This window comes from Balaenoptera acutorostrata, chromosome 8 (genome assembly GCF_949987535.1).
Source record: "Balaenoptera acutorostrata chromosome 8, mBalAcu1.1, whole genome shotgun sequence".
Taxonomy (NCBI): Eukaryota; Metazoa; Chordata; class Mammalia; order Artiodactyla; family Balaenopteridae; genus Balaenoptera; species Balaenoptera acutorostrata.
The window spans coordinates 66519730-66540843 of NC_080071.1; the positions used below are offsets into that span (position 1 = coordinate 66519730).

General features: G+C 42.4%; 1 protein-coding gene across 2 annotated transcripts; it reads right to left on the reverse strand.

The window, feature by feature from the left end:
* Positions 1 to 501: 501 nt before the first annotated feature.
* On the reverse strand, positions 502 to 20650 carry IDH1 (isocitrate dehydrogenase (NADP(+)) 1). Of its 2 annotated transcripts, none has more exons than XM_028167900.2 (10): positions 20075 to 20650; positions 18991 to 19056; positions 16145 to 16282; positions 12454 to 12745; positions 9842 to 9947; positions 8403 to 8580; positions 7133 to 7284; positions 4277 to 4417; positions 3422 to 3584; positions 502 to 1442 (listed from the first exon to the last, which is right to left on the reverse strand). In XM_028167900.2, exons 3-10 carry the CDS (start codon positions 16264 to 16266, stop codon positions 1352 to 1354), a joined length of 1245 nt encoding a protein of 414 aa, XP_028023701.1. In that variant the 5' UTR covers positions 16267 to 16282; positions 18991 to 19056; positions 20075 to 20650; the 3' UTR covers positions 502 to 1351. The 2 variants fall into 2 exon arrangements, with proteins under 2 accessions (XP_028023701.1, XP_028023702.1); XM_028167901.2 differs by lacking the exon at positions 20075 to 20650 and adding an exon at positions 19222 to 19353.
* Positions 20651 to 21114: the final 464 nt, after the last annotated feature.

The window sequence follows — 21114 nt, forward strand, 5'->3', positions numbered from 1 at the left end:
CCCCAATCCCCATCCATTCCACTTTCATTTCTCAGGATCCACCCCATTCTCTCTACTTTCAGTGCCATTGTCCCAGTTGAGATCACCTTTTCCCACCTTGTAACTGGTCTTCCTTCCTCAGTCGTGCCCACTACTCCCTGCCTCACTCCACTACTATCCATTCTTCATAAAAGCTGCCCAGAGTGCTATTTTTTTAAATGAAAATATGATCACGTCCCTCCCTTCCTAAGTCTTAACTGGCTCCCTATTAACTTACGTGCTAATAATACCTAAACCCCTTAGCATATGCATAGACTCAATTCCCTAATATTCCATTATTACCCTTTTGTTCTCTTTGGTCTTCTTTCCCTTTCACTGTAGAATCTACATCTTACTGTCTGTTTACTTATCCATTTTCCCCTCAGTAAACTCCTTGAGGACAGACTTTTTAAAATCAAATTCCTATGGCTAGGACCTAGCCTGGCAACTGAAGTATACTTGATAAATAAAAACTCAGAAGACTACTCATCAGCACTTAATTTTAATTAAAATTGATAGTTTGGATTAAGAACAGGACTAGAATAGTGTTTACAATCAAATTCTGAAAAATCACATTTATATAAAGGAAATAAAACAGGTCAGCAGAAGTCCAAGAAAGGTGCAGCTTGTAGTATTGCACGTGGATGAAATACGCCGTTCAGGGTAGCATAATACTTAGGCCACACAAGGCGAGGAGGAGGAGACAAACACAGAGGACAAACCCCCAGTTAGTATTTATTCTGGATTCTCCAGTGAGCTCAAAAATATGTAGTATTTTTGAAACATTCAGCTAGAGCTCTTTACAAGGATGACTGTGTCTTCAACACCTTTTACTTACAGCCATGCTTTTCATTCCAAATCATGTGCAAGTTTAACGTACAGCTTCTACCTCACATAATGGGACATCTGTTAAATCAAATCCACCCAGTGCCACAGGCCATGGAAAGTGGGAAAGGGAATGAATTTCTACTTTATACAATTTTAGGGAATAGTACTGTGGCTATAGTTTACCCTTTCAAGCACTCTTCATTTTGGTCATTTATATCAGAACATGAAGAAAAGTGACAGTGAGTACAAATGGACACTAAAAGTAATTCCTAGGCTACTAGTAGAAAATAAAATAAGATTTAAAAAAAGTCCCCTGCCACGTTCACAGAGGTGGCATAACTGTATGGATAAGAAAAAGGCTGTAAACTTATAGAAAAGATAAACTCTGGCTTCTAAACAAATTACAGAATTGATTTTGCCTTTACTCTTGAGTGTTATAGAGAAAAATGTAAACCAGTGGACCTAGTTACCAAAAACACACATCCTCCAAAGACGAGGGATGACCTTAAAGTTTGGCCTGAGCTAGTTTTGTCTTCAAGTTTTCTCCGAGTTTATCCATGAACTCAAATGTATTCAGGTAGTCAGAATGCTGCACACTAATAGCAGAGGAAAAAGAAAAGAAGGAAATTTAGTTTGTCTTTGATCTGGTGGCAGGTAGAGGAGAAGTCCGAGACATGCTACTTAAAGTAACATTCTATTTATTTCTAGAAGGAAACTGATTAATGTGAACAAGCTGTAGGTTTATGGCCGATGACTGCGTTCAAGGTTCAAGGGGCTAACCCAGGTTACAGGCAGTCTGAGCAGAGGCTGGGCCACACACACACTCACAGGAGGTTCCTGGCCATGTAGCTCTGAGGGTGAAACTGCCCCAGAGCTTCATTCAGACTAATGCCTGGGACACTGAAATCATCCCACTTCTTATTCCTCATTCTTAAAAATAACAGAGCATATCCAGGTACAGTCATGCTTTTACTCATATCCCCACAAAATGTCACATGTCCTCAAAAAAAACCTTCTGTAAAAAATTTATTCCTAAGTATTTTATTCTTTTTGATGCTATCATAAATAGAATATTTCAAATATGTTTTTCAAATATTTGAAAAAAAAATAGTTTTGCTCCGTGAATGTGATGGTTCTTCCATTTCCATTTTTGTTTATTGGTGGTGTAAGGAAAAGCTACTTTGTTGTTGCTTATTTATCTAGTATCCAGCTACCTTAGCCTTTTTTTGTTGAATTGTTTGAATTTTATAGATATATAATTTATAAGCTGAAAATAAAAGACAATTTCATCACTTCTTTTCACATTAAAAAAAAAAAGTAAAGCTTTAGTGCTCTTATTTCTACCTTTGTCTTACTTAAAAAGCAAAAGACAGGGCTTCCCTGGTGGCGCAGTGGTTGAGAATCTGCCTGCCAATGCAGGGGACACGGGTTCGAGCCCTGGTCTGGGAAGGTCCCACATGCCGCGGAGCGATTAGGCCCGTGAGCCACAATTACTGAGCCTGCGCGTCTGGAGCCTGTGCTCCGCAACAAGAGAGGCCGCGATAGTGAGAGGCCCGCGCACCGCGATGAAGAGTGACCCCCCCTTGCCGCAACTAGAGAAAGCCCTAGCACAGAAACGAAGACCCAACACAGCCATAAATAAATAAATAAATAAATAAATAAACTACATTCCTTAAAAAAAAAAAAAAAAATAAGCAAAAGACAATGGACTGCCTATCTAATCCTGCTAATAGGTGCCTATTCAAATCGGCTTGGCACCCATAGGAACATTTCAAACACTGTATTCTTGCTGGAAATTTAAGATGAGAAAGATGTAGTGATGGAGTGTATCCCCATTACTGAGGTATACTGACCCTAACAGAGATCTCTGAGGACACATGGATGGGACATGGGATTGGTGTTAAATTTTAGTATTGTTTCTTGATGTGAGTCATAGTAGCCAACTTTGATTGAGGGAGGAATTCCTGATCAGCAGCTGATCCAGCTGGGATACAGGCTACCATGTTCTCAAAAAAGTCCTGGGCGATACATGGGCCCTCAAGTATCTGACTGCTGGTTACAGATACTTAAGGAAGGGACTATGATAAACCGGACATCTTATACCTGCACTGCTTACTTTTCTTACTGTAAATTGAAGAAAATAAAGAGGTGGAATAAAATAGTCTCGGGGGTCTCTTTGTTTCTAAATGCTTATAATTTTCTTGTTAAATTAAGCAGAACCTTGCCACCCACTTGATTGTAACTAGATCAGGGGTGAGCAAACTACAGCTTGGCCCATGAACCCAGTCTGGGCTGCAGCCCAGTTCTGTACACAGGGTTTGATTGGAAGACTGCCACACCCATTAGCTTTTGTGTCACCACTGACTGCTTTCCTGCCATGGAGGCAAAGTTCAATAATTGCCGTATGTTCCACAAAGCCTGAAATGTTTATTATCTGACAATTTACAGATGTCTGCTGACTCCTGAACCAGATGACAAATACTAATTCATGCAACTCCAAAAAGCACTTGATATTTTGAGTCCAGTGAGGATAAATGGTAATTTGATCACAGAGCTTAGGGCATCTTATACTTACTTGGGTAAACCTTTAATACAAGCAGCCAAGTCCTTGGTCATGAAGCCAGCCTCAATGGTCTCAATACAGACTTCTTCCAAAACCTTTGCAAAGAAGCTGAGGTCTTTATTGTTATCAAGTTTAGCTCTGTGGGCTAAGCCTCTGGTCCAGGCAAAAATGGAAGCTAAAAGAGAGGGAGAAAAAAAAAAAGCACACTTCAATCACACTGGTTAGAAATATTCCCAAGTGCCTCAGTTCCCCAAAATAGAACATTTTTTTTGTTTGTTTGTTTAGGTAACCGACTTCATTGGATGCTATCTGCATGAGCTGTTAAGTTTTAGGAAAGTTGGAAACATTTTACCAAACTGAAACTTTTAAAAAACCTGCATTTTTGTAGAGGAAGTGTTTTGGATTTTGGACCTCAGACCTTTAAGAAAGCACATATTCAGGGTAGGAATACATGACACTTAAGGCATTTATGAATTTGGAAAAGGTCACAATCTCTTCTACCTCTTGTCTATATTGGTCTCTTCTCCTCTTTCCAGGCTATAATCTGTTTTTAAAGTGCTATCCCTAAAACCTAACAATGTGGCTTTAGATTCTTAGCTACATGTGACATTTCACTGCAGCAGAGGAAAAGGAAACTGCTTGTTGATAACATTCTTTGCTGTAATGAATATTCTCCCACAAACTGGAAAAGCATAGATTGTGTATATTTTAAGAAACATATTAAAACAGTTCTTATGAGTAGAGCAAATCAGCTGTTTGGTGATGATTTTATACACAAGGCACTGGGCAGCCAAAGGAACACGTCTGAGCTCCTTTGGAGATTTCTATTCTGGTTGGCAATCAATGTAGTAGCAAACACTATCTTACCAATGGGATTGGTGGATGTCTCCTGTCCTTTCTGGTACATTCGGTAGTGACGTGTTACAGTCCCGTGGGCAGCCTCTGCTTCTACTGTCTTGCCATCTGGACAAACCAGCACACTGGTCATCATGCCAAGAGAGCCATAACCTATGAGTGGCAGAACATGAAGTATGGGATTTAACTGCATGAAGAGCACTGGGTCTCCCAGAGATGACAGAAAATGACTTCGTCTTGACAGGTTTCAGTGAGCAAAATAAACATGAGCACATGGAGTCACCAATAATTCTTCTGCCTTTCAGAAAAGGCTGTGCTTTTTCCTCACTTATCTACCTCAGAGGCACCTGCTCCATGACGAAGAACTCGTGGTCTGACTGCCTGCATTCCACCCTAGTTCCGTGACTCCCTGACTACTGTGGCTCAGTTTTCTTACCTGTAAAATGGGAATAGTAGAAACACCTACTTCATAGGGTTGTTGTGAGAATTAGATGAATATGCATATGTTTGTGAATATATATGAAGAGAATACATATTCCTATTCCTTAGACTAGTACCCGCCACAGAGTAAGAACTCAATATATTACTGTCATGCTTACGTGCAGATACTCTGCTGTTCTAGGAAAACAAAGATTAATGAGTTGTCTCCTGCCATCAAGCTGCTCACAGGCTCATGTGGGACTGGGAAAAGAAAGCTGATTAAAAACAGAATGGGATGGGGCTTCCCTGGTGGCGCAGTGGTTAAGAATCTGCCTGCCAACGCAGGGGACACGGGTTCAAGCCCTGGTCCGGGAAGATCCCATATGCTGCGGAGCAACTAAGCCCGTGCGCCACAACTACTGAGCCTGCGCTCCAGAGCCCGTGAGCCACAACTCCTGAAGCCCGTGCGCCTAGAGCCCGTGCTCCGCAACAAGAGAAGCCACCGCAATGAGAAGCCACCGCAATGAGAAGCCCGCGCACTGCAACGAAGAGCAGCCCCTGCTCGCCACAGCTAGAGAAAGCCCATGCACAGCAACAAAGACCCAAAGCAGCCAAAAATAAATAAAATAAATAAATAAATAAATACACACACACACACACACACACACACACACACACACAGAATGGGATGGATCCAAGCACCTCCCACTCGCCCCTGCTCTTTCACAGCCTCCCCAGAACGACTCTATTCTGTGGTTTCCTATTCAGAGAACCACATTACAACTTTTAAGTCCATACAATTGATTTTTCTTTTCTTCTTTTTTCTTTTTTTACACTTGAATTCAAAGAACACTTTTCTCCAGTTTTGCTACCTCCCAATAACACCTGTGGAGTTAATAATGCGAATTTATAATAGGCTGCTACTTTGTTTGTTTGAGAGTAAGTAAAACCCTTTTTAAACTCATCATTGAGTACAATGGCAATTTCTGTGCTGAATTAGCAGCTCCTTTCCTATCACTGTGTTGGTATGAGGCTTTAGTAGAGTCTCAAATATTCATTGATTGGAGACGTTTAGGGCCATATCCACGGTGAATGTGTCTATCTATTTATATTAGGAGACACTAGTTGGTACCACTGTCAAAACTGAGGACAGAAATAAAATGTTTGGTTGAGTCCAAAGTAGTTCATGCCTCTAGAGAAGAATGAACGTAAGAACAGCTCGGCTGCCTTTTAATCTGTTTAGCTACGTTGAGTTCACCTTTATCTAAAGGCGCTGCTCAGACACAAAGCCTTGGTTCCAGGTATCTTATCGGTGCACTGCTGGACACTGCAATTCCACATTCCTATTTTGAAGTCCTTTGAACCTCCATAACTTGACAATTACATTGGAGATATCCCTCCAGATACCCTCTTCTTATTGCCATGAGGACATTTAGAAATGATGGAATGATTTGGGTCCCTTTCTAAGAACTCTGATTACCAGGAAGCTTTTTTATGCACCACAAAGCAACACTCCTTCCTCTGCTGCATTCAATACAAACGATTGTGAGGACTTAAGAGAAACAGAAGGAGGGTAAAGAAGGAGAACTGGGTAACTCATGTATCTGACATAAAAGTTATCTTTAACCAGGCGTATTTACTGATTTTCAAACTGATAGGAGATGATTAACTTTTCATAAGAGAAAGAAAAAGTAGTACTTCCTGGGGAAAAGCAAACATAATAATTAAAGCTACCACAAACATTCATCGGGGGAAATTCAGTTTATACAGCTACCCTGAGTAACTAAAGTTGGAGGGCAACTTGGTGCCGAGGAAATCAGGGAAGGGAGCATTTTTGCTCATTTGGTCCTTATCTCTGGCATGAAGCTCCTGGTTCCTGGAATTTCTGTGAAGAGCCCGGGGCTTCTTTGCTCAATTCTGTGTGTTTCGAGCTAAGCAGTAAACACATGTGTCTTACATGGTGACAGAAGAGCCGTCAAGGCTGGCAAAAGGGGGATGATTTGTAACTGTCTCCAGATGAATGGGCTCTCAGAGGGAGGCCCCTCGCTTAGGACACAACCCTGGGCCCTCCTTGCCTGAGTCCCCTAGCTTTCTACGTTCTCATCAGAAGGCAGATAAGGGTGGGGAGTGGTTTTCAGATTGGGCCGCTGGGCTACCGTTGGAGGCAGGGAAGCTTCAAGCGGGGAAAGGGCTGAGACATGAGCTGTGTCAGCCTCTGAGACTGGAGCCGGGAGTCTCGTCCCTGCCAGAAGTCGCCTACCCAGTCTGAGCTTAATTTCCTCATCTGTCAGCTGAGAAGATGGACCTGGACGCCTTGCGGTGTTAACATTTCATGACTTTTAGCAGCAAAGGGCTACAGAATCCCCCTTCCTGTGCCAGAGAGCTAGCAGGGCACGACCTGTCTGCTGCAGGCCAACCCCACCTCCACTTGGTTCTCCAGCTCCTTACCTTGGGCCACGGAGTCCGACTGCACATCCCCATCATAGTTTTTACAGGCCCAGATGAAGCCTCCCTCTGATTTCATAGCTTGGGCCACCATGTCATCTATGAGCCTGTGCTCGTACCAGATATTCTGAGCTTCAAACTGAGATTTGTACTGCCTGAGAAACAAGAAAGAAAAGAGAACAACGGACAAAGAAAACTGGTTTTGTTGGGATACCGTGTGCCTCTCCAAAGGAGTCGGGGTGGGGTTGGAAGCAGCACATTTTAGTTGAAGCAACACAAATTTGGGAACCAGACAGACATGGGCTCAAATCTCTGCCCACTCATTTTCTAGTTGTGAAACCCCAATTTCCCCTTCTGTAAGGGTGATTTCATCCACTCTGCAGAGATGTGAGAATTAAGCAAGACGGTGGAGTGTTCCAAGTACTACTTTTACAGTTTTCAATACACCACTAATGAGATTCATGAGATTCAGCTTACTTTAAGAACGTAATCGGGGAGAAAAAGACTACTTTACTGCTCAATATCATTCAGGAAACTAGGACAGCTTCTAGGTTTGATATAGATAGGTAGTAGGAGGAATTAAAATGTCTCAGGAAAGATACCTAAAATCCTAGCCCTGGCCTGAATGCTTGTATCTAAAAGGGAGGGATGCCATCTTAAAAGTCAACAAGTGCTCAGGTAGTGTTGAACTCAAAGTTGTTATAAATGTAGACTTAAGTTCCAATGACTCCACTAAAGCAGAGTTTTATTTTATTTATTTATTTTCAATAAAATCAATCAATCAATTAATTAATTAATTTAAACTTTTTGGCCCACGGCTTATGGGATCTTAGTTCCCCGGACCAGGGATTGAACCCCTGCCCTCGGCAGTAAAAGCGTGGAGTCCTAACCACTGGACCACCAGGGAATTCCCAAAAGCAGAGTTTTAAATCATAGCAGTGGGCTTCAGAAAGAATGGAAATGGGCCCAGACTCAAACTCACACCCATGAAAAATCAGAACTTTCTATCACTAACAGGGTACCTTTACTCACACATTAAATAACTCTGGCCCTGAAGAAAATAAATGTGGGGCCTTTATCTGAGAACACATTTCCCTTCTAAAAGCAATTCAAGAGTTTCGTTTCACTCCTGTTAAATCTCAGTTTTGTCCTTATCTTAATGGGATAGTGATTTTCACTCAATTTGTCCCACAATCAAAGGGATAAGCATACAAATTCTATATTATAAATGCCAGCTTATGTGACAAAAAAGAAGAAAAAGAACTGTAGTTACTTGTCATATATCTCCTGAAAGATGTCTTTAAAACGTCCATCATATTTCTTTAGAATAGTGTTTTTGGTGCTCAGATACAAAGGCCAATTCTTAGACAGAGCCATCAGGAAAGAACTGTGTGCAAAATCTTCGATTGCCTTATCTTGATTGTACATCCCCATGGCAACACCACCACCCTCTGTGGGGGGACAACAATGAGGGAAAAAAGAAAGGTAAACAGGGTATAGTTGTAACAAGTCTATATACACCCACCACCCCCAAAACACCCAATTCCCAGCTCTCATGTCTGAGTCCAGGCTTCAAACTTCAATATTCCATGAGTTCCTGAGACACATAATCGGAGGAAAGTCAGTTCTAGGTAAGGACATTCTAACTTGTTCTGAAAGGGTAACATAAATGAGAAAAACATGGTCTTTAGGATCCTAAAGTTCTTGAAGTACCAAAAGCTACTGATACGAACCAGAAATACACTCAAGAGGTGAATAATTTTTAAACTCTCTTTTCATACTTTAAAAATTTCAAGCATGTTTTTTAAACTCTAAGTGTGAACTCAATCCTTAGCTACTGAGAAAACTTTGCATTTCAAATACTGGATGAAAATTCTTGTAATTTCCTGGCGGATACTGAAAGTTCATTCTGTCATTGGTAGAAATAATTACGCTCCATGTAATCACTGGTGTTTCACAGCTCTTATTGTTTGAACTTTGTTATTATTGAAAGCTAGAACTTGAATCTGTGCCACTGCCCAGGGCCAGCTTGGGCTGAGGATGTTAGAGCTGCTGAAACTGGCAGAACTAGATTCCATTAAAACGATTTGATTTACAGGAGGCAAGGAAAACAACAGCTAGGTAAGTTTTGAGGTTTTGTTTGTGTGAGTGCTTTTAGCAACCTTAACAGTGGAGAAAGAGGGTCCTCTGTTCTTTCAACAGCTTTTGGGAGGGATTTGCCATAATGGACCTTAGAAGCAGCAGGATGGGGGGAAAGAAGAGGCAAAAAAAACAAACATTCCACTTTCACAGAACAAATACTCAGAAGGACAAGAAGAAAACTTCAGCAAATAAATAATGCAGCCATTTTCAAATACAAACCCTACCAGAGCCAAAGGGCAGGATTACATGACAGGCGATTTGGGGCTATTAATGTTTAATTTGTACACTTTGCGCGCAACAGACTCCTGTCGACCTTCCCTCCATGTTTTAAGAGAGACACATAATTATCTATTTGCATTTCCAATTAAGTGGCTAGTTCTTTTTATGCCTTTAGCAATGCCACAGGAAGCCATGGCATTGATTTTGAGTCCTCTGGAAATGTTGTAGATTCAGGTTGTATGTTTAGGCAGCCACACAATTTTCACAGAACTTTAAAAAACCAGTAATGACGCTGTCTAAATGATCTGCTAAAAAAATGAAAGATGTAGCTCATGCTGGACTTACACATACCTGTGAAGTTATGTACCAGGTATGTCGTTTTGGGGGATCCATCGCTTGGCGTGTAGGATATCTCTACTTTTCCAGGCCCCGGGACAACAAAATCAGTTGCTCTGTACTGTATGGGGGAAAAAAGGTATATTAAAAAAAACAAAAACAACCCCCCCCCCCCACAAAAACCCAAAACTGTCCTAGCTAGTTAGTGGTAGTACACATTAGAAATCAATATTTATCAGGCATCTACCATGCATGGGGCAGTTTTCTGAGTTCAGATATGGGTATGAGAGAGAATAACAAAGTATTTCCCCTTATGAAGCTTACGACCTAGCAAAGACATACAAAAGAAGTAACATTAGAGCTTTCAAATGTCAAAAGGGGGCACAGATTAAAAAATGCTATTGGAAGACAGAGGAAGAGGAATGACTATAACCTGGAGGTCAAGGAAGTCTTCCTATAGGGAGATAATATACTAGCTGTAGCACTGAAGACGATGATGCCAATGCCAATGCCTGGTTCCCACTATATGACATACTGTAAGTGATTAACTTGTATCCCTTATTACCTCATTTGATTCTTCCATCAATCTTACAAGGGAGGAACTGCGATGTAGTGGAAATAATGCATCTAGGGTCAAAAGACTCGGGATCTGGTCCTTGAACCTTCAGGACTTGGTCTCTTCATGGTAATCACTGTTACTAATGCCCAGTCCAGGACCTGTCCACATGAAGCAATCATTCTGAAAGTAGCTGCAACAGGCTGATGACCCTTAGGAAAGGGCCTTTGGAGGACAGCTACCTTTGTCATGGGTATGGAAAATGTGCCCAGCCCACACTAGGCTTATGTCAATCTTTGCTGCTTTGTATCTTTTTCAATGGCTTAGATTAGAATACTTTCAGAGTCAGGTACCAGCCGATGCCAGCCAAACCTATTTGTCTACGTTTGTGTAGAATAATACTAATGACAGCTGGCAGAAAAGCTGTCAGATAACGATACAGATTAAATATCTACTCTATGCAGAATTATTTCTGACGTATAAAGTCCTTCACTATGGGTGGTAATTGATTCCCATTTCTCAAAAGGCAGAAACCGAGGCACAAAAGTACAATAAATGCTTTCTAGAGGTTTGGAATTTTCAATCTAGACTTTAATAAATAGAATGACCATTCTTCCAGGTGATTGATGCCAAAATAATAATTAAAAAAAAAAAAAAAGAAAGAAAGGAAAAGGACATCATTGAACTCGTAAGAACTTAAGAGTGGTGTTCCCAGGATTAGTGAGCTTGTAGCACTCCCATCTACATCCCCTCTCCTGGGCCTCTGAGAGGTATCTGTGAAGGGACTGGCCAGGAGGACGGGATAGCCTGAGCCATACAGTAGAACAAAGTGAACTACCCCTCAGGGACTGACCTGGTGACCCTGCCCCCAGGAACGGAGAGTGGTCTGCTCTATCCATACTATTTTTAAGGACGGCTACATCAAAGCCTCTGGGTGTCAGCATCAGAAGTCTTGTTTTTAAGGTTCTTTTAAGACATAAGCTGCTTTCTATGAAAGTCTAAAACTTCAGTTTCAACACAGAACTTTTATTTTGTTTAGTTGGCAATTTTTGTTTAATTTGGCAATAAGCCTACTTGTATAGAAGTACAGAAACTATACTTTTTTTTTCCCAAGCAGGAAGGGAATGTTTTAAAGAGACTGTTTTCAACTACTGAGTCAGTTTTTCCTTTTATGCATGAAACAATCATGTTTAATATAATCTTTGGTAGTTCTCAACTCTGTCTGCACATTAGAATCACCTGGGGAGCTTTAAAATGCCATGGAATTCAGATTTAGCTGGTGTAGGGTGGGACTCAGGCACTGGAATTAAAACAAACAGAATTTTTTTAAAACGCGAAGCAAAATAAAACAAACACCAAAAAACCTGTAAAGGGACCTTACTGTACAGCCACAGGGTTTGGCTGAATCACTGATTTGGCCGAACCACAGGAAATTATCTAAATAAAAATGTCTACATCATATGGTTTAATCTAATAAAAAGATAAGGAAGAAAAAAACATGCCTGAAAAAAATCATTTGTGTTGAGACAGGTACCTATCTGTAAGTTTATCTGTATTTACTTTTTTGTTGTTGTTGTTTTGTTTTGTTTTTTTAATTAATTAATTAATTAATTAATTAATTTTTTATAGTTGGCTGTGTTGGGTCTTCGTTTCTGTGCGAGGGCTTTCTCTCTAGTTGCGGCGAGTGGGGGCCACTCTTCATCGCGGTGCGCGGGCCTCTCACTGTCGCGGCCTCTCTTGTTGCGGAGCACACGCTCCAGACGCGCAGGCTCAGTAGTTGTGGCTCACGGGCCTAGTTGCTCCGCGGCATGTGGGATCTTCCCAGACCAGGGCTCGAACCCGTGTCCCCTGCATTGGCAGGCAGACTCTCAACCACTGCACCACCAGGGAAGCCCTGTATTTACTTTTATCTAAATGTATACAGACATTCATTTCTCAATTCTGTACCTCAATTAACGGGAGTAGATAAGATAAAGATAAGAATAAAGCACATATAAATCAGAACTGCTGGGCAGTCAAAGCCCGTGAAAAAAGAATATGGAAAAAATCAAGTTATGCCAACACCACTTACTTGATCGCCATAAGCATGACGACCTATGATGATGGGTTTTACCCATCCACTCACAAGCCGGGGGATATTTCTGCAGATAATAGCTTCTCTGAACACAGTGCCACCCAGGATATTTCGGATGGTGCCGTTGGGTGATTTCCACATTTGCTTCAACTTGAACTCCTCCACCCTCTTCTCATCGGGGGTGATGGTGGCACACTTGACACCAACGTTGTACTTCTTTATAGCTTCTGCAGCATCCTTGGTGACCTGGTCATTGGTGGCATCGCGATTCTCTATGCCTAAATCATAGCTGGGAGGGGAAAAACTGTAAGCGTAACTTTCCAGGCAAACCGACAGGAGATTGAGGGTACTCCTATTCTATCCCCATGTACCACTCTGTGCATGGTGATGGCATGCAGGGCCTGCCCTGCAGAAAGTGAAGACTCCATATGTACCCAAATCTGCCAAGTTTTAGCGTTAGTCTATCCTAGACGCAGAAGATGGCTGCCAACTAAAAAAAAAAGCACCAAGAAAGGCTGGACTGCTAGGCCACACATGCCTCCCCGTGTTGTGGGAAGCTGTCTAGAAGGAAACTAAATGGAAACCACTGCGCTCTGCCCTGCTGCCTGCTCTTCACCATAGAGGCAATAATAGCACACCAGCCACCTTTCTGCAGACTCCCTTCCGCACGATTAACACAAGAATGCAAGCCCAAACATTAATTTTCCCTTAGTAAATATTGTGCTCTAAAAATAAAGGGGTCAGAGGGTTTAAAGGGTTTCTATTATTTTGGCATTGAAGTGTTGGAGTTACAGATGAGACGAACACCGCCAGAAAAAGCTAATGACCTCTTCATTAATGACAATTAGTCATATGAAGAACCTTTCCCTAAATCTTGGGCAAATCTCTTTATTTCTGGAAACAAGCCTGCAGTTTATAGAATAAGTAATGGAATCCAGCAGTGGTTTTATATACCCCAGTGAATTATAGCTTAATACACACCAACACCCAGACTGCAGGTTATTCAGAGCAGGAAAGAATGCTGGTTGCCCATGAAGTATAGAAAAAGACTGTAAAGCTTTATGTAAAGTATGTAATAGTTTGTCAAAAGCAGGAAAAACAAAACAGTAATGAATAGTTTATTTTGTTCTCCAAGGCTTTAAAAATTTTCCAAATTTTTTCAGCTTTCAAAACTTGCTGAACCATTAAGCCTCTAGATTTTTCCCTTCAGTTCCTGTATTTTCCTTTCCTTAGATATCCCAACTTGTGATGGAAATGCAAAAGGGAATCCAATCTTACAATGTATTTCCAAATAAAAATAATTCCAAATTGCTTTGACTCTTTCGGCTTCCTCCCTCCCCTTGAGGGTGTATCGTGCATTTGCATTAAGCAGACCTCGTTAGGAGATATCCTTCCTTCTTAGTCTTGTAAGGGGCCATGATGACCCACTACTTGCTTTATACGCACAGGTGCGGATTGTGTGTAAACTGTCAATACATCATTTGACGTACAACCCTTCATTCAAAAACTTACTTAACTGCTCTTTGACCTCTAGCGGGCAGAACAGTCCTCAGAGCTTTCTGAAAGACTGTCTCCTGGGTTATAATCCTCAAGTTGGCATAAATAAAAATTTCCATTTCTTTCTTAGATCGATTATTGGTTAATTTTTTTTTCATCGACACTTACAAAGCCACTGACTTTCTTATCTTATGGTTTAGGGAGTGCTCAATATCTATAAGTGTCTACTCCTAACTCAAACAAGCAGTGTGGTCAGCAGTATTTATGTTCGTAGGAAACATTTTTCATCAGAAGAACCTGCCAGCAAATTAGTGGATTTTTTGCTTCTCTTCTTAACATTTCTAAGCGAAAAGAATGAATAAATGGCCTCGATTACTGCTTAGCCAACAGAAAATAAAACAAATGAATAGCTCCACTCCCCTCAAAAAGAATCAATCATGTAATAATAATAGCAATTTTGGAACAACTTACACTTGTTTAAGTCTCCAAAAATTCTTTAGTCTTTAGCCAGTGACTCTTTGCCTTCTAGGCATAATGACTGTCCTTTAAAACTCCTTATGCCTCTATACTAAAGCAGCTCAAAAGCATCTTTGCAGCTACTATACTGGGAAGAGCTCTGCAAGTTCACCTATTGTCATGTAAAGTGTTTGTAAAATGCTTCTTTAAGCACTTGGATGATGTTTTTAAAGCGTCATTTCCTGTGTGTTTGGTGGACCTCTGCAGATATTTGCTCCCTCCCTCTCAAGGCTGCAATATAGATATTATCAACACCTTAGGCTTAGAATAATTAAAAAGGGCATTTAATGACAACATGTGAATTAACTGTCTACACCCAAGCAAATAACAGGTCCTCAGGACAGTCTGAGGAATAATTCTGGGTCAAGGCAAACACACTTACAGTTGCCAATAGTTTGGCTGAAATGTGTTGTTCAACATATTACCCTGCCAGTCTTCAGTCACTCCACCCCTGTGAAAATTCTGTCTCTACCTAGTCCAAATGTACAAGGAGCATGAGCAAATGTATGAAAAACACAGGGGGAAAAAAAATGAAAGAATTCCATAGAGATTTTCATATCTGTCTCTAAATACTTTTAATACAGGGCAAAGGCTCCAATCTCCAGGACACAAATGGTTTAGGGAACTTCTGAAAGGTCGGGGTTGTATTAGATAGATAAGTCAAGAATTCTTTGTGTGCTACAATTGTATGAAAAGGGTAAAAGACAGGGAATGAAAAGGTAGCAAGGCCCACTGACTAGTTAAGTAGAGTGACAGAAAATACACTAAATCTTCTGAAAGGACAAAATCGTGTTAACTACATTCTTTACCCATTAACAGAGGATGTAGCTCTATTATTTTCCCCTCCGCAAATAATACCTCCTGCTGCTCTTGGCCACTGATTTATTACAAGTAAAACCCTCACAGGAAATAGAGGCTTGGAAAGACCTGAGAATTACTTTGTTGCCATCATAATTCTTCTCTTCTGAAAAATGACAATTTCAGTGTTTCTAGTATTATGTTAAAATTAAAATAGAAGATTCATTTGCATATATATTTGAAACCCAGTGCCCCTAAAATCGAATTCCCTTACTGAGTTTATGATTAATCTATCTGAAACTTTATCCCCTTGCTGGTCCCCTCTGACCTCAATCCTGTGCTAATTTAACACTAATCAACCAGAATCAGATGACTGAAATTGCTATTATAGACAACATTGTTAATGACTAAAATTGCTCTTGTAGATATCATCAGTTACTACAAACTCAGGTTGTTTCTCCAGGTCAAGATGAGCTAACAGACCCCCAGGCCATGAACCACCTGGCCAGAGAAGGTAAACAGGACACAATCTGACCCACTGAAACTAACATTTAAGAAATATCACAGAAATTTCACAAGCTTCTCAGTTCTTCCCTTTAAAAACAACCCCAACTCAAAGACGAATTTGGAACGGATCTGAGACTTGTCTCCCACTCCCTTCTTGGCGCCCTGCAAATAAACCCTTACTTTGCTGCAAACACCTACTGTCAGAGTTTGGCTTTCTGCACAGGGGCACACCAGTTACACAATCATTTGCATATAAGCTCACCAAAAGCTTTATACACAAGATACAGTGGTATCTATGTAAAAAAGCGACTTATACCCTGAAATCACATATGCTCTCTGACTTTGCTGATTGGCAGAGTGATTGATTTACCTGTGCAGGTCCAATTCCACATAGGGAAAAATAAGTTTCTCTTTAATCAACTCCCAAATGATTCGTGTCATTTCATCTCCTTGCATCTCTACTACAGAACCGCCTTGGATTTTTTGAGACATTTTGACTTCAATAAACCTTCAAGAGGAAAAATGATAAGACACATATCTCATCATTTGCCTCATTACCATGTAAAAACAAAATACAATTTGGTAACTACTAAAAGAACAATTCATAACAGCATGATTGCATAAAAAGCTAATAATAACAATTACATTAACCATTAGAATCGAATATGTTCCCTGTATAAAGCATTGTGTTACATGCTTCTTGTGTGGTTTCTGAATCAACACTCACAACAACCCTGTAAGATGGAAATTATTTTTCCATTCTACTTTGCTAAAAGAAAAAAAAGCTTTCGCAAGGCCATCCGGCTGGAGGGTCGGGGAGCCTGAGCCTGTCACATGCCCTTAATAATGTAATCATTATTCTTGACTGTTGGTTTGTCCTATAAAATGAGATTATTTCCACAATATCATGTTTATTTGAAAACCTCTATCCAACTCCTCATTTTACTGGGCCCCCTCAAGAGGAGCAGAATGACGTGTGCTACTATTTCCCATCTTTTAAGAGGCTGTTTTGGTTAAAACAACTATCCTTGAGGAGATTCAACAAGTTCTAGAGACCCACTTTAAAGAAACTTTAATTAAGTCCTTTTAAAAGTGAAAGATGAAGAATTCCGGGTGGAACTATATTTTCCTAGAGACAATAATGGATATTGGGGATGTCACACTGAATACAAAGTGATTTCTCAGTTAGAGAAATCTGTACGTATAGAGAAGGACTACTGTCCAGGACATGCCCCTGTCCTGTCCTCGGTATCCCAACTCCTGGACTGTTCTTCTGGCTGTTAGTGGGCAAAGGCAAGCTGCCAGTGGGTGGGACAGGGGATTGGAATTGTTCCAGGAAGAGGTGTCTTCCTGGGATGTGGGGGGATGCCAGATACAAATCAATCTGATTCCCAGAGAGGGCAGGGGTACACCCTTTGGATAAGGCTTAAAGAAAGGCGTGTTTCCTGAGAGGCAGAGGAGGTCCTGAGCCTGCTAAAGGTTCCCTTTCATGGTGCTCTAATGGAAACTTTCTTTTTTCCCCCTAGCAACATAACTGCAGATTGCTTTTATTCTTTTAAGTTATGGCTGAGGACTGGAAGTCAGGAGAACTGACTAAAAAAATTAAGAAGTAAGAGGCCTGTAAACAGTATTTCTTAAAAAGTTAAGCTAAAGTAATTTGGTCTTTAAATTTTAAAACGTAATGATTAGTAGACTGTGAGCTTCAGTTCCTCACCACAAGCCAGGATATATTCCTAACCCCTAGGCCCGTTTTCACTTCCCAATTTCTTTTTTTTTTTTTTTTTTTTTTTTTTAGGATTTTCTTATTTATTTATTTATTTATTTATTTATTTTTGGCTGTGTTGGGTCTTCGGTTCGTGCGAGGGCTTTCTCCAGTTGCGGCAAGCGGGGGCCACTCTTCATCGCGGTGCGGGGACCGCTCTTCATCGCGGTGCGCGGGCCTTTCTCTATCGCGGCCCCTCCCGTCGCGGGGCACAGGCTCCAGACGCGCAGGCTCAGCAATTGTGGCTCACGGGCCCAGCCGCTCCGCGGCATGTGGGATCCTCCCAGACCAGGGCTCGAACCCGTGTCCCCTGCATTAGCAGGCAGATTCTCAACCACTGCGCCACCAGGGAAGCCCCCACTTCCCAATTTCTAACTCTGGGATCCTGCTTGTTAGTATTTAGGAGGTTCCCTAGACCATTACTGGGGAACCATCTGGAACTCAACTAGAATAAAAAAGTGAACTGGTGTGAATGAGTCAGCTACTTCCCATTTGTAACTTCAAGTACAATTTAAAGTACAGCTTAAAGTGTATGATTTAGTCATGCTGATCTCACTGTCACATCTGTCCTTGTATTTAAAACAAAACAAAAAGAGGCAGCAAACTTATCTTAGTTTTGATACATTTCCGAGGCCATATTCTTACATAGTATTATGCAAGGGTTATGATGGCTATTTTTCTTTGATGGCAAATACAGTTAATAAAAGGTTATACATCATACTTGAAATTTCAATGAGTGATGTTTTTTAGTTAATTATTTTCTTCTCAATTGAAACAAACACTTTCTGCAGTAATCTTTCTATATTTCATAATGCATAACTGAAACATTTCATATTTTCTTCACGTTACTTATCCATTACATTTTTACTATCCTTTCACTAAAAAAGTGAAGCTTTATTGTAGACCCTGGCTTTCTACAATGTAGGACACTATTTTATTTCTCCTAGATTTGAATTCCATGCGGTGAGCATTAGACACCACTGAATTCACTTTCTCCCCTAGTCCCTCAGATTTTCTGTCTCCACCCAAACCCTGACTTCAGAAGGAAGGCCTTTTCCAACAAGCCAGTTCATTTATTCTGAAAGCAGTTGAATTCCAATCTCCTGACACACATGTGCAATGCTAGAAAATAAACCTGGACTAATACAAAGTAGTTTAAGAAAAAAGAGCTGCTCACCCTGTTTAATTTTATTTTCATTATTCCCAAATTTTTAGCCACATTTTTTTGGGGGCTGAGTTCATAAACTACATTAATTTCTGGGCAAAACCCCCCAAAAAACCAGTCTCTTGCAGAGAAGACTAGACTAAAAGAAACAAGGAAGCAAGTGCAATTTATTGCTGGAAATATTCCTGACTCACTCCCTTGCAGTGGCTTCGACTACTTCCAAGACCTCCAAGACCAATTAAACGCAATATTGCCATATCAAAGAATGGAAGAAATTGCTAATTCTCACCTTTACAACTTCTGATCACCCCAACGCCTCTCAATCTTGCAGACTCAGCTGAGTGCAGTTTATCTCCTAAAACAAATCAAAAAGGGGAAGAGAAAGGTAAGGTACAAGGCACTCCTGTCAGGAGAATTTAGCTGATTTCAATACGGGCCAGGCAGCCCGGTTTGTCTGGTTTAAAGTACAGTGCTCAGTGTACACAGGGGGGGCAAAGGGCAGTTTTAGGTCCGCAGGCACCTTTCAAATAAAGTAAATATCTCTGCACACACTGGAGGGTGCGCCCGTGGAGAGTCCCGGGTTCGTCGTCCGTTAGCTAGTCTTGGGGTTTGCACGTCCCTAGGGGACGCTGTGACCAGCGGACTCTTGGCCTGCATGCGTCCTTGGGGCCATTGTGCAAGAGGGCTGCAACCAAAGCTGGCTCGGTTTCTCCTTCCAGGTCTCCACGCCCGCCCCTTCCCTCCCAGGTGCCGGGACCTTTAAAACCCGGGCTCCAGGAGCAGCCCGAAGGACGCCTCCCCCAGAACTCGAGATGCCGGCGGCGGCGTGGTTTCCTCCACCCTCACTCCGCCCCCGACCGCCACCAGGTGGCCTAGCGAACGCCCCTCGCCTCCCCCCTTCAGGATCCCCAGGCAGACGCATTCAGCTCGCCGCACCGCCAGTCCCAGCCGCCCAAGTTCGATGCACACGCCCAAGTCCTCCAGCTCCTGAGGCCGCACGTTTTCTTCCCCGTAAACCCAAGACTTCGTCTTCCACGCGTCCCTGCATCCTCCCGCCCCGATTGTCCCTTCTGTTGCAGACCTGGCCTTCCGTCTGTCATGGCATGCAACCTTCCGCCGCCCAGTTTTCGTCCTCCCTTGCCTAAGAGCGGACCTTCTACACATCCAGGTATCCAGCACCTTCTTCCTCCCCATTTCCTTTTCCCACGCCCAATACCTGGATTTTTTTCCCTGCCTTGCTTCCACGACTCGCCGCTAAGTTGCCCCTACCATACCCAAGATCTGAGCTTCCTTCCTTTTTCCCACTCCAGCTATTGACAGAGCCTCCCCACAAAAGCCAGGGGCCAGAGACGCCCCTCGAAGCCTGCGGTTACCTGCAGGAGAAGGTACGCTGGCGATGACCCGAGAACGCCACAGCCCTCACACGCTTAACCCCACAAGCGCACACTCTGGCAATCCCAGCTGCACTCCAGCTGCTTCGGCTTCTGACACGGTCTCCGCAGAAACCCAGAGCTGAAACGGCGGCGCTTCCAGGCTTTTGTCCCGACCCAGGCCCGGCCCACTCAGTCCACCTCCCGGAGCTCCGCCCCTGCCCCGCCGCCAATCGCCGCGCGCTGACCCGCTGAGATGGGCGGGGCCAGGGGCCAGGGGCCAGGGGCGGGTCCCGGAAGGCTAGGTCGAATTCCGCGGCGAATTCCAAGCGCTCATGGTGGGGAAGGCCTTGCAGCGCCTTTGGAGTCGGCCTCCACTCCTCTACGGCGGAAAGACGAGATTGCCACCTGCAGGCTGGGGAGCAGGGCACGCCTGGGCTGGTCTTCTGAATCCTCCGCCGCGAAGGGGCCCCCCGGGCTAACAACCTAGGTCCCGGCGGAGTGAGTTTCCACGTCTGCAATAAAGGCAAACCGGGGACTGCGCGGCTTGGACCGATCCCCTTCCCTGCGCGCCCCGGCTGTGGGGTAGACTGGAACGCGCTTGGACAGAAGGAAAAGTGCCCTGGGCAAGCGTGACGTCGCTTTGGGGGCTTTGCGCAGCTGGAATGCAAAGGATTGAACAGTTGCACAAGCAGGCATGCTACAGTAAATTTCCGCCACCGCCGATGACTAAGTCTTTAGAGCTTCTGTATCTATAATTTCAATTACTACTGCGTACTATAAATAAACGCAGTCATTTGCGTTAGAAGATAAGGATAATGAGATTATTATCTGGGTTCCAGAGAAGTTCAAATAAAGATCGGAAGTCTTAGGGAACAGTGGATTAAAAAAAAATTATGTCCTCTGCAAGGAATTATTTTTTGTGTATTCCTTACTCTTGAAAACATGGAAGGCGGGGGAGGAATATTTTCGATCGTGATTTGTAGGATAATCGCATGCTTGGTCCAGGATTCAATGCCCCCAAATTTATTTTTTAAAATTAT

What these genes read in the sequence shown, in the direction of transcription:
- IDH1 (XM_028167900.2), bottom strand. Translation starts at nt 16,266, where the DNA reads ATGTCTCAAAAAATCCAAGGCGGTTCTGTAGTAGAGATGCAAGGAGAT. An exon ending in GTCATGCTTATGGCGATCAA is followed by an intron (nt 9,948 to 12,453) that starts GTAAGTGGTGTT and finishes TCCCCCATACAG; the next exon opens with TACAGAGCAACTGATTTTGT. An exon ending in GACATCCACCAATCCCATTG is followed by an intron (nt 3,585 to 4,276) that starts GTAAGATAGTGT and finishes CCTCTCTTTTAG; the next exon opens with CTTCCATTTTTGCCTGGACC.